Source organism: Nanorana parkeri, unplaced genomic scaffold (genome assembly GCF_000935625.1).
Source record: "Nanorana parkeri isolate BGI_ZX_2015 unplaced genomic scaffold, ASM93562v1 scaffold363, whole genome shotgun sequence".
Lineage (NCBI taxonomy): Eukaryota > Metazoa > Chordata > Amphibia > Anura > Dicroglossidae > Nanorana > Nanorana parkeri.
The window spans coordinates 961,340-985,028 of record NW_017306631.1 but is presented as its reverse complement, the minus strand read 5'-3'; the positions used below and the strand labels follow the sequence as shown (position 1 = coordinate 985,028).

Sequence of the window (23,689 nt, the reverse complement as noted above, 5' to 3'; positions counted from 1 at the left end):
CTCTATCCGGTCCATCTATGCAACCTGCTGTTGCAACAATGGCAGTTTGTCAGACACTTGCTGTTTGAACTAAGCGCATGACCCAGGATCCTGCTTCCATTATCACGTGTTCATCTGTCCTTCAGCAGCTGGAACTCCTGCCCATGTCCTTTTGCTAATGCATGGAGACATGCTTCACAGATATCCAGAATGAGCCTTTTATCTATCCATGGCTTTTCAGTGAATCCTTAGACATTTTTATCAAGGAATCACATTTTTATCATAGTATCTCATACTATATCCACAACTTATGAATGGACAGGAATACAGGGGCTGCAGAAAAAGAGATTCATGACTCTTGTGTCCTCAATCTCTTTATCTATTTCAAAAGGGGAATATCAGGGGTTTGTTTAGACCCCTAATATTTCCCCAGAGCCCCCAACAGTAAAGTTAAAAAAAAAATTAAATATTTATAAGGTTAGAAAAAAAGACAAAAGAGTTTTATTTTTGGTTGCGGCCTGAAAATTCAATTTCCGTGCACCTTTTACTTTATATATATCATCATCTACAGTACATAACATCATCAAAAGATTCAGATTTGCGCCAGGCCGAAACGCAATATTGGATGCCCCAGATCTTCAGGTACTCAGATTGCACTACATTAAAAAAAGGCATGATTCTGTGATGGACATCACTGCATGGGCTCAGGAATACTTCCAACAATCTTTTGTCTGTGAACACAGTTCGCCATGCCACGTGTTTAGCTCAATTTAAGTGTAAACCTAATTGATGGTCCTACAACTATACCACTGCCTGTGGCAGGTGTAAAAGATGCCTAATATGTGTTGCTCAATAGACACTTCTATGCGTACATGCAAAATTAATCGTCTATAAATTTACATCTGCTGACAAAAGGTAAAAAAGAAAAGCATGACATTGACCATGTCATATCTGCTCAACTGATAGTTGACCTTGAGGAGGAAAAAGGTAAATGCCATTTGTTTTCTACTGTTGTGTTTTTATATAATCTAAACCAGAATATTGCAGAGCTGTAATCTTTGGTAATATCAGAATGTGCATTGAGTTGGAACAGTAAAATGTTTTGTCATTTCTACTTTTCCACAGGAAATGGAGTGGGCTCAATCCAAGTCAATGGGGATCGGGAAAATGTGTTACTTTCTCTGCAGCTTGATAATCGGACTTCCAAGTCATTGAGTGTGCCTACACGGAAAGAAAAAAAAGATTTGCCGGTTAGTGTAAATAATTTTTTTCCCATAATTCATTAAAGGACACAACAAACCTATGGATATATGCTCTGCCTCTAGGAGGTTTGAAACTAGGCAAATCAAAAGGCACAGTTAATCCGAGTAGCTATATTCCCTACACATAACAAGTTAGCCCAATTTAGCTTACTGTTCATCTCTTCTGGATGAAGTTGAATCACTGCAGTAGCAGCTTGGTTCTTTGACCCCCAGATCTAAATATATACTGCAGCAGCCACCTTGTTGCTCATTGTCATACCAGGCCCCCAGATAGGGAGATTATCTGAAGCATTTACTCTTCCTAAAATGATAAGTAGGCTGTGTGTGTGTGGGGTTCTGTGTCACTATTATGCATAACTAACCTTCTGCTTCAACTCAAAAAGCTCTCTTTCCCTTTACTATGTTGCCTGTTTACCGAGCATTAAAGAGGTGCTGCTTTAGCCTGGTTGCTCACGTTACAGCTGCAAGGACTCTAGTGCAGGCTCTAGTGTAGAGGTCTCTTAAATAGTACCACCTTCTGTTTCCTTGATAACTGCTTCCCTAAAGGATAACTATGGGGTCAGTGTTTCCCCCCATAGTTCTCCTAAGGGTCACAGGAGGACATAAACTAGCATCCTCCTGTGACCCAAAGCTCAGTATATCGCAAGCTACAGCTCGCGGTATACTGAGACCGCCGCAGCCGGGACGGATCCCGACATTACTGTCGAGATCCACCCAGCTGCGTGATTGACAGCTGGCTCTGCCAATCTAGAGGCAGAGCCAGCTGAACCCTCCCCCGTCCGTTCCGCCAGTCAGCACTGGGTCAGCTCAAACTATGAGGATGAGTGATTTTCACTCACCTCATAGTTCTCCTTTAAATCTGATTATTATTATACAGGATTTATAATAATATAAATCCTGTATATAACAGTTTGCGCAGCGCTTTACAATATAAGGAAGACATTACAATTACAGTACAATTTAAGACAAGATGGTAAGGAGGGTCCTGCCCATGAGGGCTAACACTCTAAAAGGGAGGGGCAAGTGATACATAAGGAGGTAGGTGTGACGGGACGAATTGTTTGAGAACGTCATGTTTCAGTGGTTAGTTTGAGGTGGTATAGGCTTCCCTGAAGAGATGAGTCTTTAGGGATCGCCTAAAGGCAGTCAGAGTAGCAGAAAGACAGACAGGCTGGGGTAAAAAGTTCCAGAGGATGGGAGAGACTCTAGAGAAGTCCTGGAGGCGAGCATGGAAGGAGCTGACAAGGGAGCTGTAAAGCAGAAGGTCTTTAGAAGAGTGGAGGGGACGGTTAGGCTGATACTTTGAGACAAGGTTTAAGATATATCCAGGGGCAGAGTTCTGGATGGCTGTGTAAGTGGTTGTTAATATTTTGAATTTTATCCTTTGGGTGATTGGAAGCTAGTGGAAGGATTGGCAGAGGGGGGTTGCAGACACAAAGCCGTTGGTAAGGTGGATGAGTCTAGCAGCAGCATTCGTGATAGACTAAAGGCAGGGTAAGCCTTTGTGGAGGTGGGCCAATGAGGAGGGAGTGGCAATAGTGAAGACGGGAGAGAACAAGTGAGTGGATGAATATGTCAGTTAGTAGATTAGTGACATGCAAGGACACTGAGGGGGGTGAGTTGTGGAGTAGAAAGATAGATTTGAGTGTCATCGGCATACAGATGGTATTGGAAGCCATGTGAGGTTATTACCTGACCAAGGGAGGAAGTGTAAATAGAGAAGAAAAGGGATCCAAGGGCAGAGCCTTGGGGGACCCTTCAGAAAGAGGAAGGGAGGAGTTAGATTTGTAGGTAACACTAAGGAAGCGTTTAGATAGTTAGGACGAGAACCATGAGAGGGCAGAGTCTTGTAGACCAAGCGAGTGGAGTTTTTTGAGGAGAAGTGGTCAACAGTGTCAAAAGCAGCAGAAAGGTCTAAAAGAAAGTGTAAGGAGTAGTGGCCATTGTTTTTAGCAGTTAGTAAGTCAGTGAGTTTTAGGAGGGCGGTTTCAGTGGCGTGTAGGGGGCAAAAGCCAAACTGTAGGGGTCGAAAAGGTTGTTATGAGTGAGGTGGCAGCTCAAGCGGCTGTAGATAAGGCGTTCTAGGAGTTTGGAGGTAAATGGGAGTAAGGAGATTGGTCTGAGATTAATGTTTGTAGGGTCCAGTGAGGGGTTTTTGGGTATTGGGGTGACCAGCACATGCTTTATTAGGGAGGAAAAGATGCCAGTACAGAGGGAAAGATTGAAAATGTGAGTAAGAGAGTGTAGGATAGAGTAAGAGGTTGACCGAAGTAGTGGTGAGGGAACAGGGTCCAGGGGACAAGTGGTAAGGTAGGTGTCAGAGAAAAGCTTTGTAACCTCCTCCGTGGTGACAGGGTCAAAAGAGGAAAGTAACAAGTGTTATGGTGGGTCTGGTACATTAATAGGGGAAGGTGACTGGCCAGTGGCGATCTGATCCCGAATTGTATCTATTTTGTTTTTGAAATGAATGGCAATGTCCTGGACAGTCAGTCAGTGGGTGGTGGACATAGTAGAGAGTTAAAAGTAGAAAAGAGTTGACGAGGTTTGGATGAGAGTGGGTTAATGAGAGTGACAAAATAAGTCTGTTTGGCAGCATGGAGGGAGGAATTATATTTTAAGAGGGCAGCTACAGGGTGAAGTCATGCAGAGACCTAGTTTTCCGCCACAGTCGCTCAAGAGCGCGGCCATGTCTTTTTAGATGTCTGGTTTCGTCTGTTTGCCCCGGTTGTAGTGGACGTGGACTAAGTCTGAGTGTAGTGAGGGGAGCCAATGTGTCTAGGGAGGATGAGAGCAAGCTGTTGAAGACAGAAGTAGCCAGGACAGGGGTGAGATTATGTCATAGAGGAAGTGAGTAGCAGAGTGGAGAAGAGAAGGGTTGAGGTGGCGAAGGTTTCTCCGGGTGACGGTGTGCTGTGTAGGGGGATTCAGGGTTGGGGACAAGGTGAATGTGAAACTGACAAGGTTGGGGTCTGAGAGGGGAAAAGGAGTGTTGGAGAGGTTGCAAGGAGTGCATAGGTGAGAGAACACAAGATGTAGTATGTTACCATCAGAGTGAGGAGGAGTATGTGCCCATTGTGTTAGATCAAAAGAAGAGGTTATGTTAAGAAATTGAGTGGATGCTGGGGTGTTATTGTTGTTAGCAATGTTAAAGTCACCAAAAATGATTGTGGGTATTTATGAGAAGAGAAAGTAGGGTAGCCAGGCAGAGAAGTAATCAAGAAAGCCAGATACCGGACCAAGCGGTCGGTATTTTACAGAAATCCTCAGAGAAATTGGAGAGAATAGGCGATTACAGTGGGTTTCAAAAGGGGAGAGGGATAGAGAGGAAGTGAAGGCAGAACTTGAAAAGTGCATTGTGGTGATAGAAGGATTCCCACTTCACCTCCTTTCTGTCCACTGGGTCTGGGTGAGTCCAGTGGAGGCCACCATGGGAGTTAATGTCAGATTCTTGAAGCCAGGTTTCAGTAACTGCAAGCTTGTTAAAGGTATGGGAGATAAAAAAGATTGTGCACAGCAGTGAGTTTGTTACAGACAGAGCGGGCATTCCAGAGTTCACATGAGAAGGAAGCACTGTTTCTAGGAAGCAGGGGAATAGAAATCAGGGTGCGTGGATTGTGGCTGCTGCCAGAGGAAAGTAGTGCTGGTTTGGAGGGTGAATATTAGAAAACAGAGGGCCATGATTGGCAGAGATATCCCCTGAAGTCAGGAGAAGTAGAAGGGTGAGTAAAGTGAGATGAGATTGAGTTTTATATGAGCGCATATGCCCCAGGGTCCTTGAGGTAACCCTGGCATGTGGATTCAAAATGAGCAGGAGGTGATGAGTGCAGTAATAGGGAGGGGACAGGAGAGAGAGTGAAATATATAATCTGTTGGGTGGAGAGTGTGGGGTAAAGGAAATGGAGTTTAAGAAGAGAAGCCACAATTGTGAGAAGCAATGGAAGGAAACGCATGTTAACAAAGAGTAGAAATCAGATATTAAAACAGAGAGATATGGATGGGGTAAACATGATTACCTGGAGTCTGTCAAGAGCACTGCTTGCTATATAATAGTACCTTTTTTTAAGTGCATGTTTTTTAAACACATGTTAAAACATGGACACTTTGTATAACATGGACATTGCAAAGTGCCTATGCCCAGGGCCGGATTAAGAGCATTATGGGCCTGGTGCTGCGGATTTTTGTGGGCCATTTTATGGAAATGGCGACGGTCACCGGGGCCCTCTTCCTCCTGACCAGGCTGTGATTTGTAGTCTCTCTACAGCTTGGAGTCAGTGGTGGGTCGCCTGGTCCCGGTTGCAGCTGCGACAATGGTAGATCTGCCACTGACTCTAAGCTGTAGAGAGACTAGAAATCTTAGCAGTACATTATACAGCAATGCAGATTACCGCCAACTATAGAGGACTACTAATCCCAGTAATACATTACACAGAAATTCAGAATATCACCAGCTACAGAGGACTACAAATTCCAACAATAAATTATACAGCAAATCAGAATATTACCACTAACTATAGAGGACTACAAATCCCAGTTATACTGTGTAAAGCACTGCAGAATAATATGAAGCTACATACTCTTGTGTTCGCGGTCTGATGTCTCCAGGGTCACAGGAGAGTTGTGCAGGGTTTTGGCAGGGCTGTGCAGGCTCTCATGAGGCTGTTCAGGTTCTTAGGTGGCCAGTTCAGCTCTATGAGGGCCAGTGCGGGGTCTCAGGCGGTCAGTGCGGGCTCTAGGGGGGGTCAGTGTGGGCTCCAGAGGGCTCGGAGAGATTAACGACTGCAGCCGCAACAGATGTGGCTCTCTGCTCAGGCACATCAGAGGGCTGCATGATCAGCCCGGCCGCAATTCAGGACAGCTCGGGTTTATTATTTGCGGGGGAGGGCCTGGAGCGGGAGCGCCACCCGTCCCTATGTTAATCCGGCCTTGCCTATGCCCCCTGGCAAATGTGCCTTTCCCCCTAAGCACATCCACATTTATAGGACTATGGGGACCAGGGGGGTATACTAATTAATCAATTAGAAAAGGATAAAAGACACATGGATCAAAAGCAAAGTTTTCACACTAAGAGAACATATAGACAGGTCATAAAGATAACGTTGCCTTTTAAACAAACAACAGGAAAGTGAGTAAATGTCAAAAAAAGTGGGCATCAAACATACAACAGGAAAATAATTTGTTGTTATAGACAGACAGCAGTTGATTAATGATGGAGCAGAGGTTAGATGTACATACCGGGAATACAAGTTACAGTTATGTTGTTATAGACAGCAGTTGATTCATGATGGAGTAGAGGTTAGATGTACATACCGGGAATAAAAGTTACAGTTATGTTGTTATAGACAGCAGTTGATTCATGATGGAGTAGAGGTTAGATGTACATACCGGGAATAAAAGTTACAGTTATGTTGTTATAGACAGCAGTTGATTCATGATGGAGTAGAGGTTAGATGTACATACCGGGAATAAAAGTTACAGTTATGTTGTTATAGACAGCAGTTGATTCATGATGGAGTAGAGGTTAGATGTACATACCGGGAATAAAAGTTACAGTTATGTTGTTATAGACAGCAGTTGATTCATGATGGAGTAGAGGTTAGATGTACATACAGGGAATAAAAGTTGCAGTTATGGTGTTATAGACAGACAGAAGTTGATTTGGGATGGATCAGAGGTTAGATTTGCATAGCTGTGTGGAAGAAGAGAAGGGATGATGAGAAGATGGAGTCATTATCTGTTGACTTTTTTTAAGTGCATTATCCATATACTTGTTAAAACATGGACACTTTGTATAACATGGACATTGCAAAGTGCCTATGCCCCCCTGATGGCATGTTTAAAGAAGAACTCCAGGAATTTTTTTTAAGTGCTCATTTTGTCTTGGGGGTGAAAACAAAGAAGAAATACCATATCCACAGACCTGTCTGGCTGCCAGACTGGTCCTCATGGCCTCTTTTCCCCTGGGATCCATAAGTCTATTGAGCCATGACATCATCACCACTAATGCAGTCCGTTAGATGTGAGGATGCCGAGGGATATGCCACAGCTGAAGCAGAGGGGGAGAGAGGTGATGGAATGATTTATGTGCCTATACACCTTGATACCTTCTACCTATTCTCTGAGAAATTAAGGGGGTGGTTAGCACCAATGGTGATTGGACATGCCTGTGACTCACCTTATCAAGATGATGGATATTCCTATTGCCTTAAAGGATCCAGTGAAAAAAATCTGGATACCTGTATTTATCTCTTTTTCAGCTAGTTTTACCTTCAGACCGGTTTTTACTTATTTCTGGGTGTCCCTGACTGCGAAAGAGTGGGCAAAAATCCTTCGGCAGGGCCTAGTGTCTGAAGGCTCAGTACAACACTTTAGGAATATAAGAACTAAGTTTGTCCAGACGGCCAAGGACATATGCAGTTATTGCATTTATTTATTTTTTAGATATTTGAACTCTTCCTACATTAGATTCACAGCAACAAGAATATAACTAAAAACAAAGAAAAAATGGAAAAGCGCACTACAAGGGGTCACCACTGGTCTGGGGATGGCCACAGTAAATTTAAAAACAGAAATTTTATTTTATAATAGCGTTTAAAATTTGAGGTATAAAAATGTTCTTAAAATTAAAAATAGAAATTTATAATTAAAATTTAAATCCAGTAAGTTTAGTTCACAGTGTGCAAGCTCTATGTAAGCAGGGTGAGGGGCCCTGTATGAAATGACAATTGACAAAATGGTTGAGAGCGCTCTAACTGTGTTGAAAAAAGAAGAGAAGAAAACTCACGTTTTGGAAGTTGCTGTGATGTTTGGTCACGAAGGACTGATGTGACTGGAACACATATGATATCACAGCAGGCTGAGGATGGCATCAGGGAGACATGTGGGGAGCTAGCCTGGAGGTGGTTATACAAGGACTGTGGAGAACCGTAAGGAGACAGCTGGCCAGGCTGAATCCCGTCGGCTGTGCGAGATGAGCCGCTCTGTAGAGGTGCTGTCACTGTCGGGTCGCAGTGGCGGTGGGCTCGGCTCCAGTCGGCACAAGCGTCCGTCAGACTGAGTGGTAGGGGGTGTGCTCCTGTTGTTAGCTACGCGTTTCGAGGCTGCTGCCTCTTTGTCAAGCCTGGGATCGTGGTGAGAAAAAAAAATTGCGGGAAGGGTTCGGTCTATTTGAATCTGACAGCTGGGAGGAGCCCGAGGCCGTCCACTCATAACCTATTATTTATACCAGGACCCAATAGTTTTAGGCACTACCTTTTCCACAAGCTTGACGACAAGCAGTCTTATACCACTATAAACCATAGTGAATATGTTTATTAATAATCTTTTTGTGTTATTATATGTACCAATACCAAATTCCGGTTCACTCTCTTTATGTTACGTTATTTATGCAGAATCAATAAGGCATCCACATCCCCGGATATCATTAGATACTGTTCTGTATGGTCTTCACCGAGCCCCTCTAATGAGCATTAAGGAATTAACTTTTACTGTCCGCGGTCCGCAACCTGCCAGCTCAAGGGCTGACGGCTTATGGATATAATCACGAGCTTGCCCCGCCCCCTCTAGTCAGGTCACCAATCGCAGACAGTGGACGGCCTCGGGCTCCTCCCAGCTGTCAGATTCAAATAGACCAAACCCTTCCCGCAATTTTTTTCTCTCACCACGATCCCAGGCTTCACAAAGAGGCAGCAGCCTTGAAACGCGTAGCTAACAGGAGCACACCCCCTACCACTCAGTCTGACGGACGCTTGTGCCGACTGGAGCCGAGCCCACCGCCACTGCGACCCGACAGTGACAGCACCGCTACAGAGCGGCTCATCTCGCACAGCCGACGGGATTCAGCCTGGCCAGCTGTCTCCTTACGGTTCTCCACAGTCCTTGTATAACCACCTCCAGGCTAGCTCCCCACATGTCTCCCTGATGCAATCCTCAGCCTGCTGTGATATCATATGTGTTCCAGTCACATCAGTCCTTCGTGACCAAACATCACAGCAACTTCCAAAACGTGAGTTTTCTTTTTTCAACACAGTTAGAGCGCTCTCAACCATTTTGTCAATTAGCAACAAGAATATACACAGACTCTTGACTCCATCTAGATCAGCGGTCTCAAAGTACCGGCCCGCGAGCCGGTACTAAGTGGCCCGCAGCCAGCTGACAAGTCGGGCACATGGTCACGGACCGCGCGCCCGGCTTGCAAGAGCAGCTACACGTCGGCTCCAGCAGCCGGAGCTCTGTCAGTTCTGAGCTCTGGCCGAATATTGTGTATATTAGGCCCCATTCCCATCTATATTTCAGGTGCGATTAGGGATTCCTGTGTCACAAACTTGCATTTGGCTGCAGCAGGAATCCCTAATCTAGCGTTTACATGCAGCAACCGTCACCCATTCAAGTTAATGATCGGGTGACAGCCGCTGCATGTACACGCCTGCATACCGCATGTAATTGTATGTGATATGATTACATGCAGCTACAAAAACAATCACTATCCCTGGATACACAATTTTGTATCCAGAGATAGTGATTGATTCCTAACTGCATGTAATCCTTTCACATATGATTACATGCGGTGTGCAGGCGTGTACATGCAGCGGCTGTCACCCGATCATTCATTTAAATGGGTCACAGTTGCCGCTTGTAACATGCACACATTAACACTGGTACCGTATATAGTAGCGGCCCCCACGGGACTAAAAAATGTGTCCAGTGGCCCCCGACTAAATTGAGTTTGAGACCCCTGATCTAGATGATACAAAGTTGCTGCTTTCACACATGGTTTATTGTTCTTTTTTTGACCCAACCCCTCATCTCCCTGTCCAGCTTGCTATGAGCCTTTGCCGGCTTTCACTATCGGTCATATTTTATGATCAGTTCTCTACTGCAAAAATAACTTCTCTTTCTCTGGGATCAATCACATACTTCCCACCACCCTAACAGACCTATACTCATTAAATGATCTCCCTATTACTTATGTGCATCAAAATGGACCTGCACTGCTGGAACAAATCAACCTTTTTATGTGTCGGAAGAGCAGCCATTTTACAAATGAATGCTCTACATAGGCTCCTCTATTTGTGCCAAACAATACCCATGCTCCTTTACAACACCTTTTTCTCTTATCTAAACCTTGTTTTACCAATTTGTGTGGAAAAATACACCACCTAAAAAAAAACATACCGACATAAACATAACCACCCTCACTACCCCAAAATACATATGAAGTATTGGTTTCCTGATATTAGAAAATATTACTGGGAACATCATTTTATGAGAATTGTCAAATAAAACATTTGCAGAGAATACGAGGAATGGACTATGTAAATATTTTTAACACCTCTTGTTACACCTATACCTATAAGGTGATCTCCCTGCATCTTAAACTGGTGCATTGGTGGATGATGGATTCTGATACTGGTACAGTTTGCACCAGACACAACTTCTTAACTTCTTAAAAACTGCCCTATTAGGATAAGCCTCCCCACACTTAGTCTGTTAAAAGATTTTGCCCGTGAGTAGAGATTGCATACAACTTCAAAGCTTGGCTCTGGCCATATGGTGTAAAAACTGCCAGAGGTGGGCGCCAATGTCCACATTCAAAAAAGTAATTGAACAACACCTGACAGCAACCACATCCTGGAATACATTTTGACCCAGGAAAATTGAGTAGTTCAAGATGTACGTTGACCAGAAATCTGCAAAAGCTCCAGTGGAGTACAACCAAAACAGTGGAGCACATTTTTCAGCAGAGGAACATTACATCTCCCTGGTGCCTACTGGGATAGCGGTGAATTGGAAAGCGAATGGCTTGCCTAGGAACAGTCTTAAGATAGTGGGGATGCAAATGTGAATCCAAAGAGAACTGGATGCAATCCACCTTCCAAAGTTACATTCTTTGTGGCATTTACAGTAGAAAGTGCCCACCAGGTGCTGGCAAAATCCCTGCTGTCAGGCCGGTTGCTTAGTGGAGAGACCCTCATGGAAAGACTTCCTATTCTGTAAAGCAGGCTGTGCAATATACAGCATGATTGCACAGTCTATGTACCATCTCCTTTAGATTTACCAAACCTATGTAATACGAGGACATGGCAGTACATAATTGATGGTAGATCTAAAGAAGATTGTACAATCAGATCGCATAGTAAATGTTAACCTAAGGTCCCATGTGCAGCAAGACAGAAAGGCAGCATTGATTTTAATAATGTTATAGTATCAAGCTGAGGTATAGTGTACCTGATGGCCTATCCTATGAAGCTGGATTTGGTCAGTCAAGGTAAACATTTCTTCTTCCCCACCCCACAGACAGCCGTGGACTGACTGGAATTCCAACTGGAATTCCTATTGGGAACAAATATGTCAATTGTTTAACAATACCAACCTTTTCACCTCATCTATGGCCAGCTCCTTATTCTCTTTTCTCTTATCTATATTATAAATACTTTATTTAACCATTCATATTGAGATACAGCAGTAAGTAAAATATTTATTTGCCTTAAAAGAGATCACCAATATGCCCAACACATGCTCTGTTAGAGAAACTTGTGCTGTACACTTGAAATCCAGGTGTCCATCAATTGCCACCCTTTAATGATCTGTAGTTAAACAGTTAACGCTTGGTAGACTAATACGGTTGTGCATCTGTGTGTACATGACAAAACACTATTGATTTGCCCTTAGATATCACACCAAGCTCCCTACAGATCAATTAGGGCTTGATCATTTGCACATAACTTATTGCTAAGCAGAGCTAAGTTTTCTTCCCCCTTAAATAAGTTTAAATTGACTTTATCTAATGGGGCTTAATTCAAAATATTATTGAGATTATTTGGTTTATAGTTAAACTTGTGTGAAGGGTAAATGGCATTCACTAAATATTTTTATTTTTTGCAACTTGAACCACTTGCTTTTTAAATTTGCAGTGGTTTAGCAGTCAATTGTCCTAAAACGGCTTCTGGAATCTTCTAGGTCCCATTGAGGGTAATTGTTGCAACTGCCGGCTGTTTAGGACACTAAGCCCAGAAGCTGCTAGAGAGTTTTCACTAAGAGTGTTTCATAGCATCACAGTGCAACACCATACTTTTGGTGTTTAAAGTGAAATAGCTGTGGCGATATTTGTGATGTCATTGCCACCCCTTGAGAGTCAAGCACTTGTCTTTGACCAGATGGTGATCTGTTGCTTGTTAATAACAATGACTGCCTGATCATTCTTCTAATTGCACAATAGGAGGTATGTTGAGGGGCTGGATAAGTTTCTCCCTCAAAATGTTGTTTTAAGAGCACTTTTTCTTTGGGGAAAATGGCTCTGGGACCCAAGTTGTTAAGAAAAATGTGGAGAGCTGCTTTTGTCAACAATAATGTGAATAATGTGCCAAAGATATTTAAAGTGACACTAAACCCAAAAATTAAATTTAAAAAAATAAAATTAAAATATAGACATTTAAAAATTAGATTACTCTGTTTTTTCTTATTTGCTTTTAAATCCTTCAAAAAATTATCTCTTTATCCATTTGGATAACTTCCTGCCAGAGGGTAGCCACCCTTTGTGCTCGTTCACGCTGAGAACTACAACTAGACATGAGGACACTTCAAGCACCCTCACATCTCCTTTGCTGATGACTCCTGTCTTCTCCCTCCCATCCCCATTCTCCTGTGCTTTCTCTCCTACTTCATGATAAAAGCATGGGAGTCTGGCCTGTATATCAATTAATACTTGCTCTCTATCCCCCAAAGTACCAATTGAAACTGTTGGTGGCACCTTGATCCTTTTAGTCCTTTAGTCTAGTCCTTTAGTGTTTTGTATTTGTTAAACCTAGAAAAATAAGAGCGACGTTTCAACACCTGCACTGTTGAAGTGTTTGGGATTTGCATCTTCATCAAGACTACATAAGGTGGAATCAGAAGTTGCATTTTGAGGAACCCTTCACTCAGCCTGTATGGGGATATAACTGACTGTAATCATCTTAATGAAACCTACTGTATAAGACTAATATTATTTGCATATGCATTGATAAGTACATTGGACTTTAAATTTAAAGGCAACAGTCTCCAAAGCTAACTACTATAAGCAGGATACAATCTGGTATATGGGCTCACATACTGTTTACTAACTCCTGAAATGGGAGCTGTCAGTAGTTCTTGGGGCCACTTGGGTTAAGTTCTGCTACACTAAATTATCCATAGACATACATAGAAGTAGCTGCACAGTTGAGATGAAAAGCAGACATTCTGTAGGCCCTTTAACAAAGTGGTTTCCACCCAACTCTTACTTTTATAGCTTTATGAAAACAGTTTTTATATTTTGTAAGATACATAAAATATTTTTTTTCTGTTTCAGAAGCCAATAAGTAATGGCCTTCCACCTACGCCCAAAGTACATGTAAGTATTATCCAAACATTCTCATGAAATTAACAATGAATTTACCTCAGTAATACAGTACTGTAATTATTTAAGCAATTGAACAATCCCTCAGTGATTATTACTTATAAATGCATTTCATATACAGTATACAGATTTCACAAGGAATATATATAATGAAGTAGGCAAAAATGTGTCTTGTTCTTTCTCCAATCTGGTCTGGATCAGCGTCTGACCTTGAGCACCATCAAGGGGTAAATCTCAGTCTTGGTTGTCCTGTTCAAACAGCCAGTTGCAACTCACTTAGTCAAGGCCTTCATACAGGGTCTCTCTCACATTGTGCACCCTAACAGCTTTCCAATGACTCAGTGGAATACCCAGCTGGTTCTATCAGCCCTCCAGAAGCATTTTAACCTATCGGGGATAGCCCTTAGCCGATCTTACTCGCAAGGTGGCCGTGTAAGAAACCTAACCTGGTGTTGTACAAGGATAAAGTTGTCATGAGGCCTTAGGCCTCTTTTCTTCCCAAGTTGGTCTCCTCTTTCTAACTGCAGGAAGACATTGTCCTTCCTTCCCTATATCCTGCTCAAAGACATCCCAAAGAAATGTGTTACATGCTGTTTGTGTTTACCTCTCTGCTACTGCCTCTTTCAGGCAATTGCATTTCATCTTTGTCTATTCCAAGGGATCCCGCAGCTTCTCATTTCACCCTTGTAAGATGAATTAGACAGGTTGTCATTGATGCCTATAGTTTGAAGTATAGGGTTCCCCCCTTTCTGGGTAAATCTCACTCTACTAGGTCAGTTGGTGCTTCTTGGGCTTTTTCAGCATCTGCTTCCCAGATTTGCAAAGCTGTGTCACCTGGTCTTCAGTTCACACGTTTGTTGAGTTTTACCAGGTGGATGTTCAGTGTTTTGCTTATGCCAGTTTCTAAGGCACTTCAAGCTGCCCTCTGAGCTCTCTCTCTCTTCTTGCTGCTGTTTGTTGTAGGCCTGTAGCCTTTGCTTTGTTGCCCACCCCTTAGCTAGGTTGCTTGGAAATGTCCCAGGGTTAAGACTACAAGACTACAAAAATAGCATTTTTTACTTACCTGTAAAATCCATTTCTTGGTGTACAGTAAAGGACATTGGATCTTCCCCTCTGTTCCTTCCCCTTCTAAGATCTCCCTATTGCTTACTACAAAACTGAGGCTTGTGGGGAGAGGGATGGATTTTGTGGAGGCTTTCTCTGCACCTCTTTTTTTTTTTTTAAGTTTCCAATCACTTAAAAGGAGCATATAACCCAATATTAAGACGGTGTTTGTGATGAACCACTGTGCTATAGCTCTGTGAAAATTCTAACAATCTGAAAAGCTGCTGTGTCAAAAGAATAGCAAACCCACTACTCTTGAAACAATAAATACAAAACAGCACTGCGCTACAACTCACTGCGTTTAGATCATGTGAAATTCGCACTCACCAGCTGTTGTTGGTCACCTTGTTACGGGCTGACCGTGAATCATTTGTTTCTCCCCCTCCTTTTGCACTGTCGGCCCATGGACTGGTTTCCTGGATCCTGCTATATCTTCCAAGGACATCCCTTGCTTGTTTAAGCTTTCATTTTGTCATTCAGTCACTGATGCTCAGAAAAACAAAAGAACGCTCTCCATTGTGCAGACCAGTATTGATTAAAAAGATTTAATGCGTATAAAATTGAAACTTTGGACTTGATGGACTAATGTCTTTATTCAACCTCAAATACTATGTAACTATGTAACTTACAAGAACGATAAAAACTTCACATTTTGAATAAAATCCACTCGAGCTCTGATGAATCGTGATGTCCGTGTGCTCTGCCCACCTGCGCGTTTCGTCACTGGGACTTCCTCTTTGGGTACGGCGTACACAGACATCACTTCCATATTCTCTTAGTTAAATATTTGTCATTAATTAAAACAATTCAGATCACTAGATAACCCCCTTCCTCCTACTCTCAGATGGAGGAGGATCAATTGCAACGTGTTGTATCTTTTTGCTGTCCCTTAGGGGCTAACTTCACCCTTGACGCGTGGATTCAAGCTGGGGATTCCTCTGTTAGGACCGCTGTTCTCGTGACCGCAATCATGGTTGTAGGCTTTCATAAGGCGGGTCCAGAGTTCAGTGTCGGTTGAGCTCCTTCACCAATACCACATCTCCAGGCTTAAAGGGATGATTGGTTGCTCTGACGGTAAAGAAAGAAAGGCATCACCATAGATGCTGTTCAATTTCTTAATCAATTATTCCACATATGTCTCCTGAATCTGCTGTAAGTCCTCTTCAATTAAAATTGGTGCACCTCTAGTCAAAGGTGTGGGAAAAGGTCTTACCAATAAAATTTCAAAGGGTGACATTCCAATAGTATTATTAGGAGACAGTCTAATCTCAGCCAACACGGCTGGCAAGTAATCTGGCCAGGTAGCAAATGACACACCCGTGCCTTTTCTCAATTGTCCTTAATAGTTCTATTCATTCTCTCTACAATCCCTGAGCTCTGTGGGTGTTAAGGGATCTGACATTTCCAGTCAATGCACTTGACTACGTTTTGCAACACCTGTGAGATGAGGGCTGGTCCGTTATCACTGTCTACAGAGATTGGGCACTTATACCTTCATATAATTTCCTTACATAAGCAAATTATATGAAGGGTGGTAGGGAGCGCTTCAACCCATTTGCTAAACTTATCTACAATTACCAAAAGATACTTAAGACCTCCGCTGGCCACGGGCATGTGTGTAAAATCTATCTGCAATTCCTGAAAAGGGCCACTAGATGCTGGTAAATTAACTAATTTACCTATCCTTTTCCCCTGAACATTATTCCTTGCGCATGTTAAACATCTGGACAATTGATCTTGCACCATAGTCTCGAGTTCTTTTATACAAAAATGTTGTTTTAATGATTGCAATGTTAATTTCCTCCCCTTATGTCCAAAACCATGGAACTGTGCTATAAACAAAGGGGCTGATGCTTTGGGGATACCTATGATCCGTCCTTTGGACCACAGACCAAACTGGTCTGGGGTCAATCCCTGTGAATCCCAGAATTGCTTATCGTCGTCTTGTGCCATGCTTTGCAATTCCTGCAGCAATGTAATTACTACAAAATTGGGACTAGAATCCAAAAGAGGCTGCAAAACAGCCTGCTTGGATACCTGATCAGCAAAATGGTTGCCCTTTGCCACAGAGCCATCAGATACCATGTGTCCCTTACATTTTATAACAGCTATGCGGGAAGGCTTTTGAATACCATTTAGCAAATCAGTAATAAGGGTAGAATGTGAAATTGACTTCCTATCTGGGGTCATATAACCCCTACGCTGCCATATAAGTCCGAAGTCATGTACAACCCCAAAAGCATATTTAGAATCAGTATAGATATTGACATCCTGTCCTTTGAAAATATAACATGCTCTTGTAAGAGCAATCAATTCTGCGGCCTGTGTTGATGCGTGTGGTAAGGGACCTGCCTCATGTACAATATCTGGGAGCTGAACTACTGCATATCTTGTCAGGTATGTAAAGTAATTCGGGAAGGAGAAGTAGCCATCTACAAAGATATCTAGGGCACCTGGAATAGGAGTGGACATCAAGTCATGTCTAGGTGTCTGCATGTATGGCCTCTAGGCAGTCATGTTTCTCAAGAGGAATGTCTTCTCCTTTTAAGTCTCAACAAAGCATTCAAAGTCTGGATGGGACCTGAAGTGGGGGAGGAGTGTTTGACAGTTAGATTAGAGGTTGATGTAAAAATAACTTCATAAGCGGATAGTCATATGTTGTGTAGTCAGATTCTTAAGGATATGAAGAACAGCATGGGGGTGTAGGATATTCTTATGAGCCAAAGTCAGGGAAAGTGCCAGGGTACGCAGGCAGGCTGGCATCCCTTGGACTGGGAGAGGCAGACTCTTGGAAAAGAATGCAGTAGGTCTTATAGCGCCTCCGTGTTCCTGGGCCACGACTGCTGACATTGGTTTACATTCCTTCCTTCAATAAATATGGAATATCCTTCCATAGTCTGGCAACCCGAGCGCAGGTGCTGAGGCTAACAGTTGTTTCAGAGTTTTAAAAGACTTTCTCATTTCATCAGTCCAGCGTATAAGGTCTTCCTTGTCTTGTTTAGTGGCCTCTCTCAAGGTGCTGTCATAGTAGGAGCAATCTGGAATCCATTGACTGCAGAAATGTATCATGCCCAGGAAACTCAACATGTCCTTTGTGTGTGGTTCCTTTAAAGGTAGCAGTGCCTGTATTCCATATGGGGAAAGGTGGCGTTTCAGTGGAGCCAATGTGAAGCCCAAATATCAAACAGTCTTTTTGCAGTAATGAAGCTTGGTATAAGAGACCTTGTGACCTTCTTGTGCTGAGTGACATAATAATGAGACCGTGTCCTCTTGATTGGCTGCAGACAAGCAAGTCGTCCAGATACTGCAGGAGAACAGAACCATTGGGAGGCGTCCAACCCTTAAGGGTTTTCACGGAGCACCAATGAGTAAAAGGGTGATATACACCAATCAAGCATAACATTATGGCCACTCACCTAATATTCAGTAGGTCCCCCTTTTGCTGACAAATCAGCCCTGACCAGTCAAGGCATGGACTCTCTTAGATCTCTCAATGTATGCTGTGGTACCTGGCACCAAGCCATCAGTAGCAGATCCTTTAAGTCCTGTAAATTGCCAGCTGGGACCTGCATGGATCAGATTTGTTTTTCCAGCACATCCCACAGATGTTAAATTGGATTAAGCTCTGGAGAATTTGGAGACCAAGTCAACACATCAAACTCATTGTTGTGTTCCTTAAACCATTCTTGAACCATTTTTGCATTGTAGCAGGGTACATTATCCTACTCAAAAAAGGGCCACTGCCATCAGGGAATACGGTTTCTTTGAAGGGGTGTACTTGGTCAGCAACAATGTTTAGGTAGGTGGTACATGTCAAAGTAACATCCACATGAATGTCAGGATCCAATTTTTCACGGCAGAACATTGCCTGAAGCTTCACACTGCCTCTGTTAGCTTGCCACCTTTTCATAATGCATCCTGGTGCCATCTCTTCCCTAGGTAAGCCACACAGACACGCCTGGCCATCCACATGATGTAATAAGAAACTGTGATTTATCAGACTAGGCTACCTTCTTTCATTGCTCCGTGGTGCAGTTCGGACGCTCCCATGCCCATTGTAGGTGCTTTTGGCTGTGGACACGGGTCAGCGTGGGTACCCTGATCGCCTACGCAGCCCCATACGCAACAAACTGCGATGCACCTGTGTTCAGACACCCTTCTTTTGTAACCAGCATTATCTTTTTTTTTTTTTATCAATTTGAGCTTTAGTAGCTACTCTATAGGATCGGACTACGTGGGCCAGCCTTCCCTGCCAATGTGAATCAATTAGCCTTGGTCACCTATGACTCTCTCACCGGTTCACCGGTTTTCCTTCCTTTTGGTAGGTCTGGACCACTACAGACCAGGAATATCCCACAAGAGCTACAGTTTTTGAGTTCTGATCCAGTAATCTAGCCATCACAATTTGGTCATTGTCAAAGTCACTCAATTTTTTCTGCTTCCAACACATCAACTTCAATCAAAGAAATGTTCACTTATTGCCTAATTTATCCCCACCCACTTCCAGATGCCATTGTAATGAATTAATGTTATTTACTTCACCTGTCACTGGTGAACATGTTATGGTTGATTGGTGTATGTGGACATTTATGTTAAGAATAGAGGTATCCCAAGTACTTTTAAAGTGATTATGTTTTTAACGGGTGCACCGTAATGACATTTTTTGACCGTAACTGAAATTTCTAGATTTGTCAGGCCAAATCCGAAACCAACTTTTTTGGTCCAACCTTTTTCAAAATGTTTACATTATTTTTTCATTGTTTTCTTTTTCTTTTTATGTTCTTTTTTATGTTTTGTTTTTCACTTTACTGTTAGGGGCTTGGGGGAAATATCAGGGGTCAGACCCTGATATTTGCCTTTTAAAATAGAAAAATAGATTAAGGACACAATCTCTTTTTCTGCAGATCCAGCACTCAATGAACAGGAAACAAGTACAGAGGCTTTCGGTTCATTCACCATCTAGAGAGAGTAAATATTTACTAACTGCCCAATCATAATTGGACAGGAAGCCTCTGTACTGAGCTTTCCTGTTCATTCATAAAGTGAGCAGATTGTAAATATTTACTGTCCACAAGCGTAAATGAACAGGAAGTGATGTATAGCACTTCCTGTTCATAACTAGGGACATAGTAATCACTATGCTGAGTTATTTACAAACGCAGAGTGATCAGCTTCACTCCTCTCTATTGGGCACTGGCAGCTGTGTCCTCCCTCTAATTGCCGCTGCCTCTGTCGACACAGGAGGGGGAGAGCAGCGGGGATCCAGTAAATTCATTGAGGTAGTACCTAAAAAGCACCATTATATTGTATGAATACATTTTGTTTCGTGTTCATGCTGGGGATTAGTGATGGGCCGAACAGGCCCGAGTTCATTTCTAATTCGAACTTTAGAACATCCAAAAAGTCCGAATTCGCCCAGGAAAGCACCTTGTGCCGATGGGGATAAGGGCCTCTTCCCAACAAGCCCTGGGGCGTTGGTTGTGGAGGTGCAGGCAGGGGGGCTTATTCACATCAGGGTAACCCTTTAATAAAGGGGCACCCAGATGCCGGCCCACCCTTGTGAATGAGTAAGGGTTACTTGTACCCCTACCTATTCACTAAAGGGCTCAATAAAATTGTAACTAAAAAGTCCAGAATTTTGAAAAAATCCTTTATTTGGGAAAAAAAAAATCATATTTAAAAAAAAGAAAATTGATCCACCGATGTAATCCAACGTCAATCACGATGTCCATCGTTGTCCATGACGACCATGACTCAATGAAATAAAAAATCAATAGAAATAATTTTAAAAAACAACGACCGCCGTCCCGTTCACTCGCGACGAACACCGCCACATAATGGCATTTTGATAGATGCCGGTAACATATAAACATTTGGGCGGAGCTAGCAGTGACAGCTTGTTCCGCCCAAATGTTTACAGTTGTAACAGGGTGAGCCATGTTAGGGCAGAGTCATCATGACTTTGCCCAATCATCGCTCTCACTTTTCTCTGTGCCCTGATTGGGCAAAGTCTTGCAACTGACCTGTGGTCAGGTGCAAGCCTTTAGCCAATTAGGGCTTCACAAGGCGCATTGCCTTGTGGGGCGTTCAGCGGTCGAACGGACCACCGAATGCCCTTATAGTTTGTGTGCTCACACATGAACTAGCGATGTTCGACTCGAACTCACGTTCGACTCGAACATCAAGCCCAACCCTACTGGCGATGTGCTGTAGGTGAATTCATAGTACCGATCCACATATACAGTAACAGTTATTGCTGAGGGAACTGAACTCCCTACTTGGGTCCCTGTGTGAGTTATCTAAAGCAACTCTCCATTATCTTTTGGTGGTGACTATGTGACTTCAAGTAATTTTATTTGCTTGCCTTTCAAAGATAGGCGTCTCTGCAGTTCTGCAATTCTTGATAGTGTCATTCATAATGCCTCTGGTGCTCAGACTGTAGACTTTCCTCAATGCAGGAGATCTTCGGATAGGGCGAAGGAACCTCATCTCCACAACTGCAGTAGTGCCTTGTAGACGATCGCCGTCTACCTCCCACTCAAACCGCGGATCTCAAGGCCAGATGTCCTCTATCTCTTCCACTTAACCCTCTGCTTAAAAGTACACCCCAATTTGTGCAAGTTTGTTTGTTAGTTTTCTGCTGCTTTTCTTTGGTAGTTTACCTTATTGCCGTTCGGATGCTCAGGCTTCCCCTTGTAGTCCCCTTGGAGTGGATCCATTAATGTAGCCACCTTCTCTAGTTGTCATTTTGGGTATTACTGCACCCTATTGTGCATTTCCCAGGTTTCTTTGTGTTCCCTGTACCATGGAATCTCTAATGCCTACTCTTGGAGATGCTACTCTTATACTCCTAGCTCCTCTACATATGATCGTGTTCCTTACAGGTCTAGGTTTTATATATATATCTATATATATATATAGATATATATATAAATATTTCATTGTTGGTCAGACAGGTTTACAGTGTGGCTATCACTCCCCTGAGAAACATATAGGTGTGAGTTGGAAGAACTCCATATCATTCTTTTCACACTGATATCCTTGCACGCCAGTTTCCATTATGGTATATCTTCACCCCTACCTCTACCCCCCTTTTTATACAGGTATTGTGGATCACCCCACCCTGTGCTTAAAATGATTCTGGTTTACTGTCTTTCTATTTTTCCTAGGTTTCCTTTCCCATCTCCATTTAGGTCATCTGCTAAGAGGGCTCTCACAGCCTTGAATGTCTTAAGAGATTAGTTAACTAACCGGTAGCATTCTTATTATTATGGACCTCCCTTATGTGAAGGGTTTAGAAAGTTCTGCTTAAGTCTCTTCTGTAGACCAGTAGATTATGTTTTGCTGGACATACAGTACCTTGTCTTTCCAAGTTTTCTTGTCCTGAAGTCAAGGGTTAGGTATGCTAGGCTTAGACCTTTATTCTAGTAAACATTACTTCTTGTGACCACCTTAGCTGTAGGTCCAAGGTTTTTTTTTTTTCCTGTTCATGTAGTATATTGTTCCACCTTTTTATCTTTATAGTGGGTAATTGGTTGTCCTCCACATTGCCCATCATTCTGCAGGTAGCATTTTCCTGTTACTGATGATTTCCTGTCCTGGTCTGGAGCACTAGGTTTATCCTCGGCGGCATCCCCCTGGATCATTGCAATTTCATTATTTGGTTAGGCCCTGCTTCTTTTAGCCTTCATTTAGTTGTTGATCCCCCCAATACTCTGTAAAATATTTTCCTTAAAATCCATTGAGGGACAAAGCCCCTCTGCTTTTTTACAAAACTAAGGCATAATGGTTGGAGGCAGGTTATACAGGGGCCGGCCTTTAAATTTTTTTGTCTGCCAGTATCCAAACCCCATAGAGGTTGCATTATAGCCCAGTTGTCAAAGAACTGGTAAATTCCTGTGACAAATAAAATTGTATTTTTATTGTCATAAAGCATTAAATCAAGGCTGATTGATATTTTTTCCCCACTTATTTACACTGATTAACAAAATAGAATATCTCATGTCAGATTGAAAACATATCTTTAAAAAAGTTATTTAGGTTATTAGAATGAAATGCCAATTCCAGCCCACAGTTTTCAAAGTTTGCAGTAAGGTGATGGCAAAAGAGGGCATTGGATTGCTCATGTATGCATAACAAATATGTACCCTAGTTTTCAGAGTGCAGTCAGAAGGACGTACAGTGGCACAAATTCTACAAAACTGGACGTTTTGTGTGCTATGCATATAGTAAAGCAGGTGCTGGATGAATATACATTATTGTACAAACATTAAGTAAATCATTGTTGTATGTGGTTTGGCTAGATTTGCTATTTTACCCGAGGTTTAGCCAATTCTGTTTCTATGAACTAGGGCAGTCATTTTATATAGAGCAATTGCCCGATTAGATGGTTGCTTTCCTGCAAAAGTGTGTGGCAACTCTGTGGTTAGATAGGGATCTACACATGTAATATGAAGAGGGAGGACAAATAAAACAAATGAATAGAGATTTTTATCAGAAACCACTCAGGTGGGATGGCTGCGAATCAGATATGCGTTTATTGCTACATATGCAGGGGGAGCAACCTCTGTGGCGTCTCAAAGATCAGTCCCAAAATCTATTACAAAGCATACAGATTATATGGAGTTACACTTCATTGGAAATAATGGTTTTACATCTCATTGGTCAAATACAAGCATTACTTCATAATCATTCAATCATTAAATGACATTCCTAAAAACCATGTACGCTCGTACAGTTTTGATTGATCCCCCCACTGTGCTGTGTCACCGGGGAATGTGCGGTGTCACTGGGGAATGTGCAGTGTCACTGGAGATGTGCAAGGAGATTATATACACCTACCTCTATGTTTTCTGAGTTGTGGCAGATCATCGGTGGTACCTGGACATGTTGTTAAACGTTGGAATTTATTAAAGTAGAACTTATAGTTCGAGCCGACCTGTGACAATGAAGCTGTCACAGGTCGGCTCTA

General features: G+C 42.7%; 1 protein-coding gene across 1 annotated transcript in view; it reads left to right on the top strand.

The window, feature by feature from the left end:
• MAP4K3 (mitogen-activated protein kinase kinase kinase kinase 3) overlaps positions 1-23,689 on the top strand; it is a 285,095-nt gene that overhangs the window by 187,113 nt on the left and 74,293 nt on the right. The window contains exons 22-24 of the mRNA XM_018558848.1: positions 1,105-1,229; positions 13,567-13,608; positions 15,699-15,792. Of these exons, the coding sequence (XP_018414350.1) occupies positions 1,105-1,229; positions 13,567-13,608; positions 15,699-15,792 (261 nt within the window). The remainder of the gene's footprint in view (positions 1-1,104; positions 1,230-13,566; positions 13,609-15,698; positions 15,793-23,689) is intronic.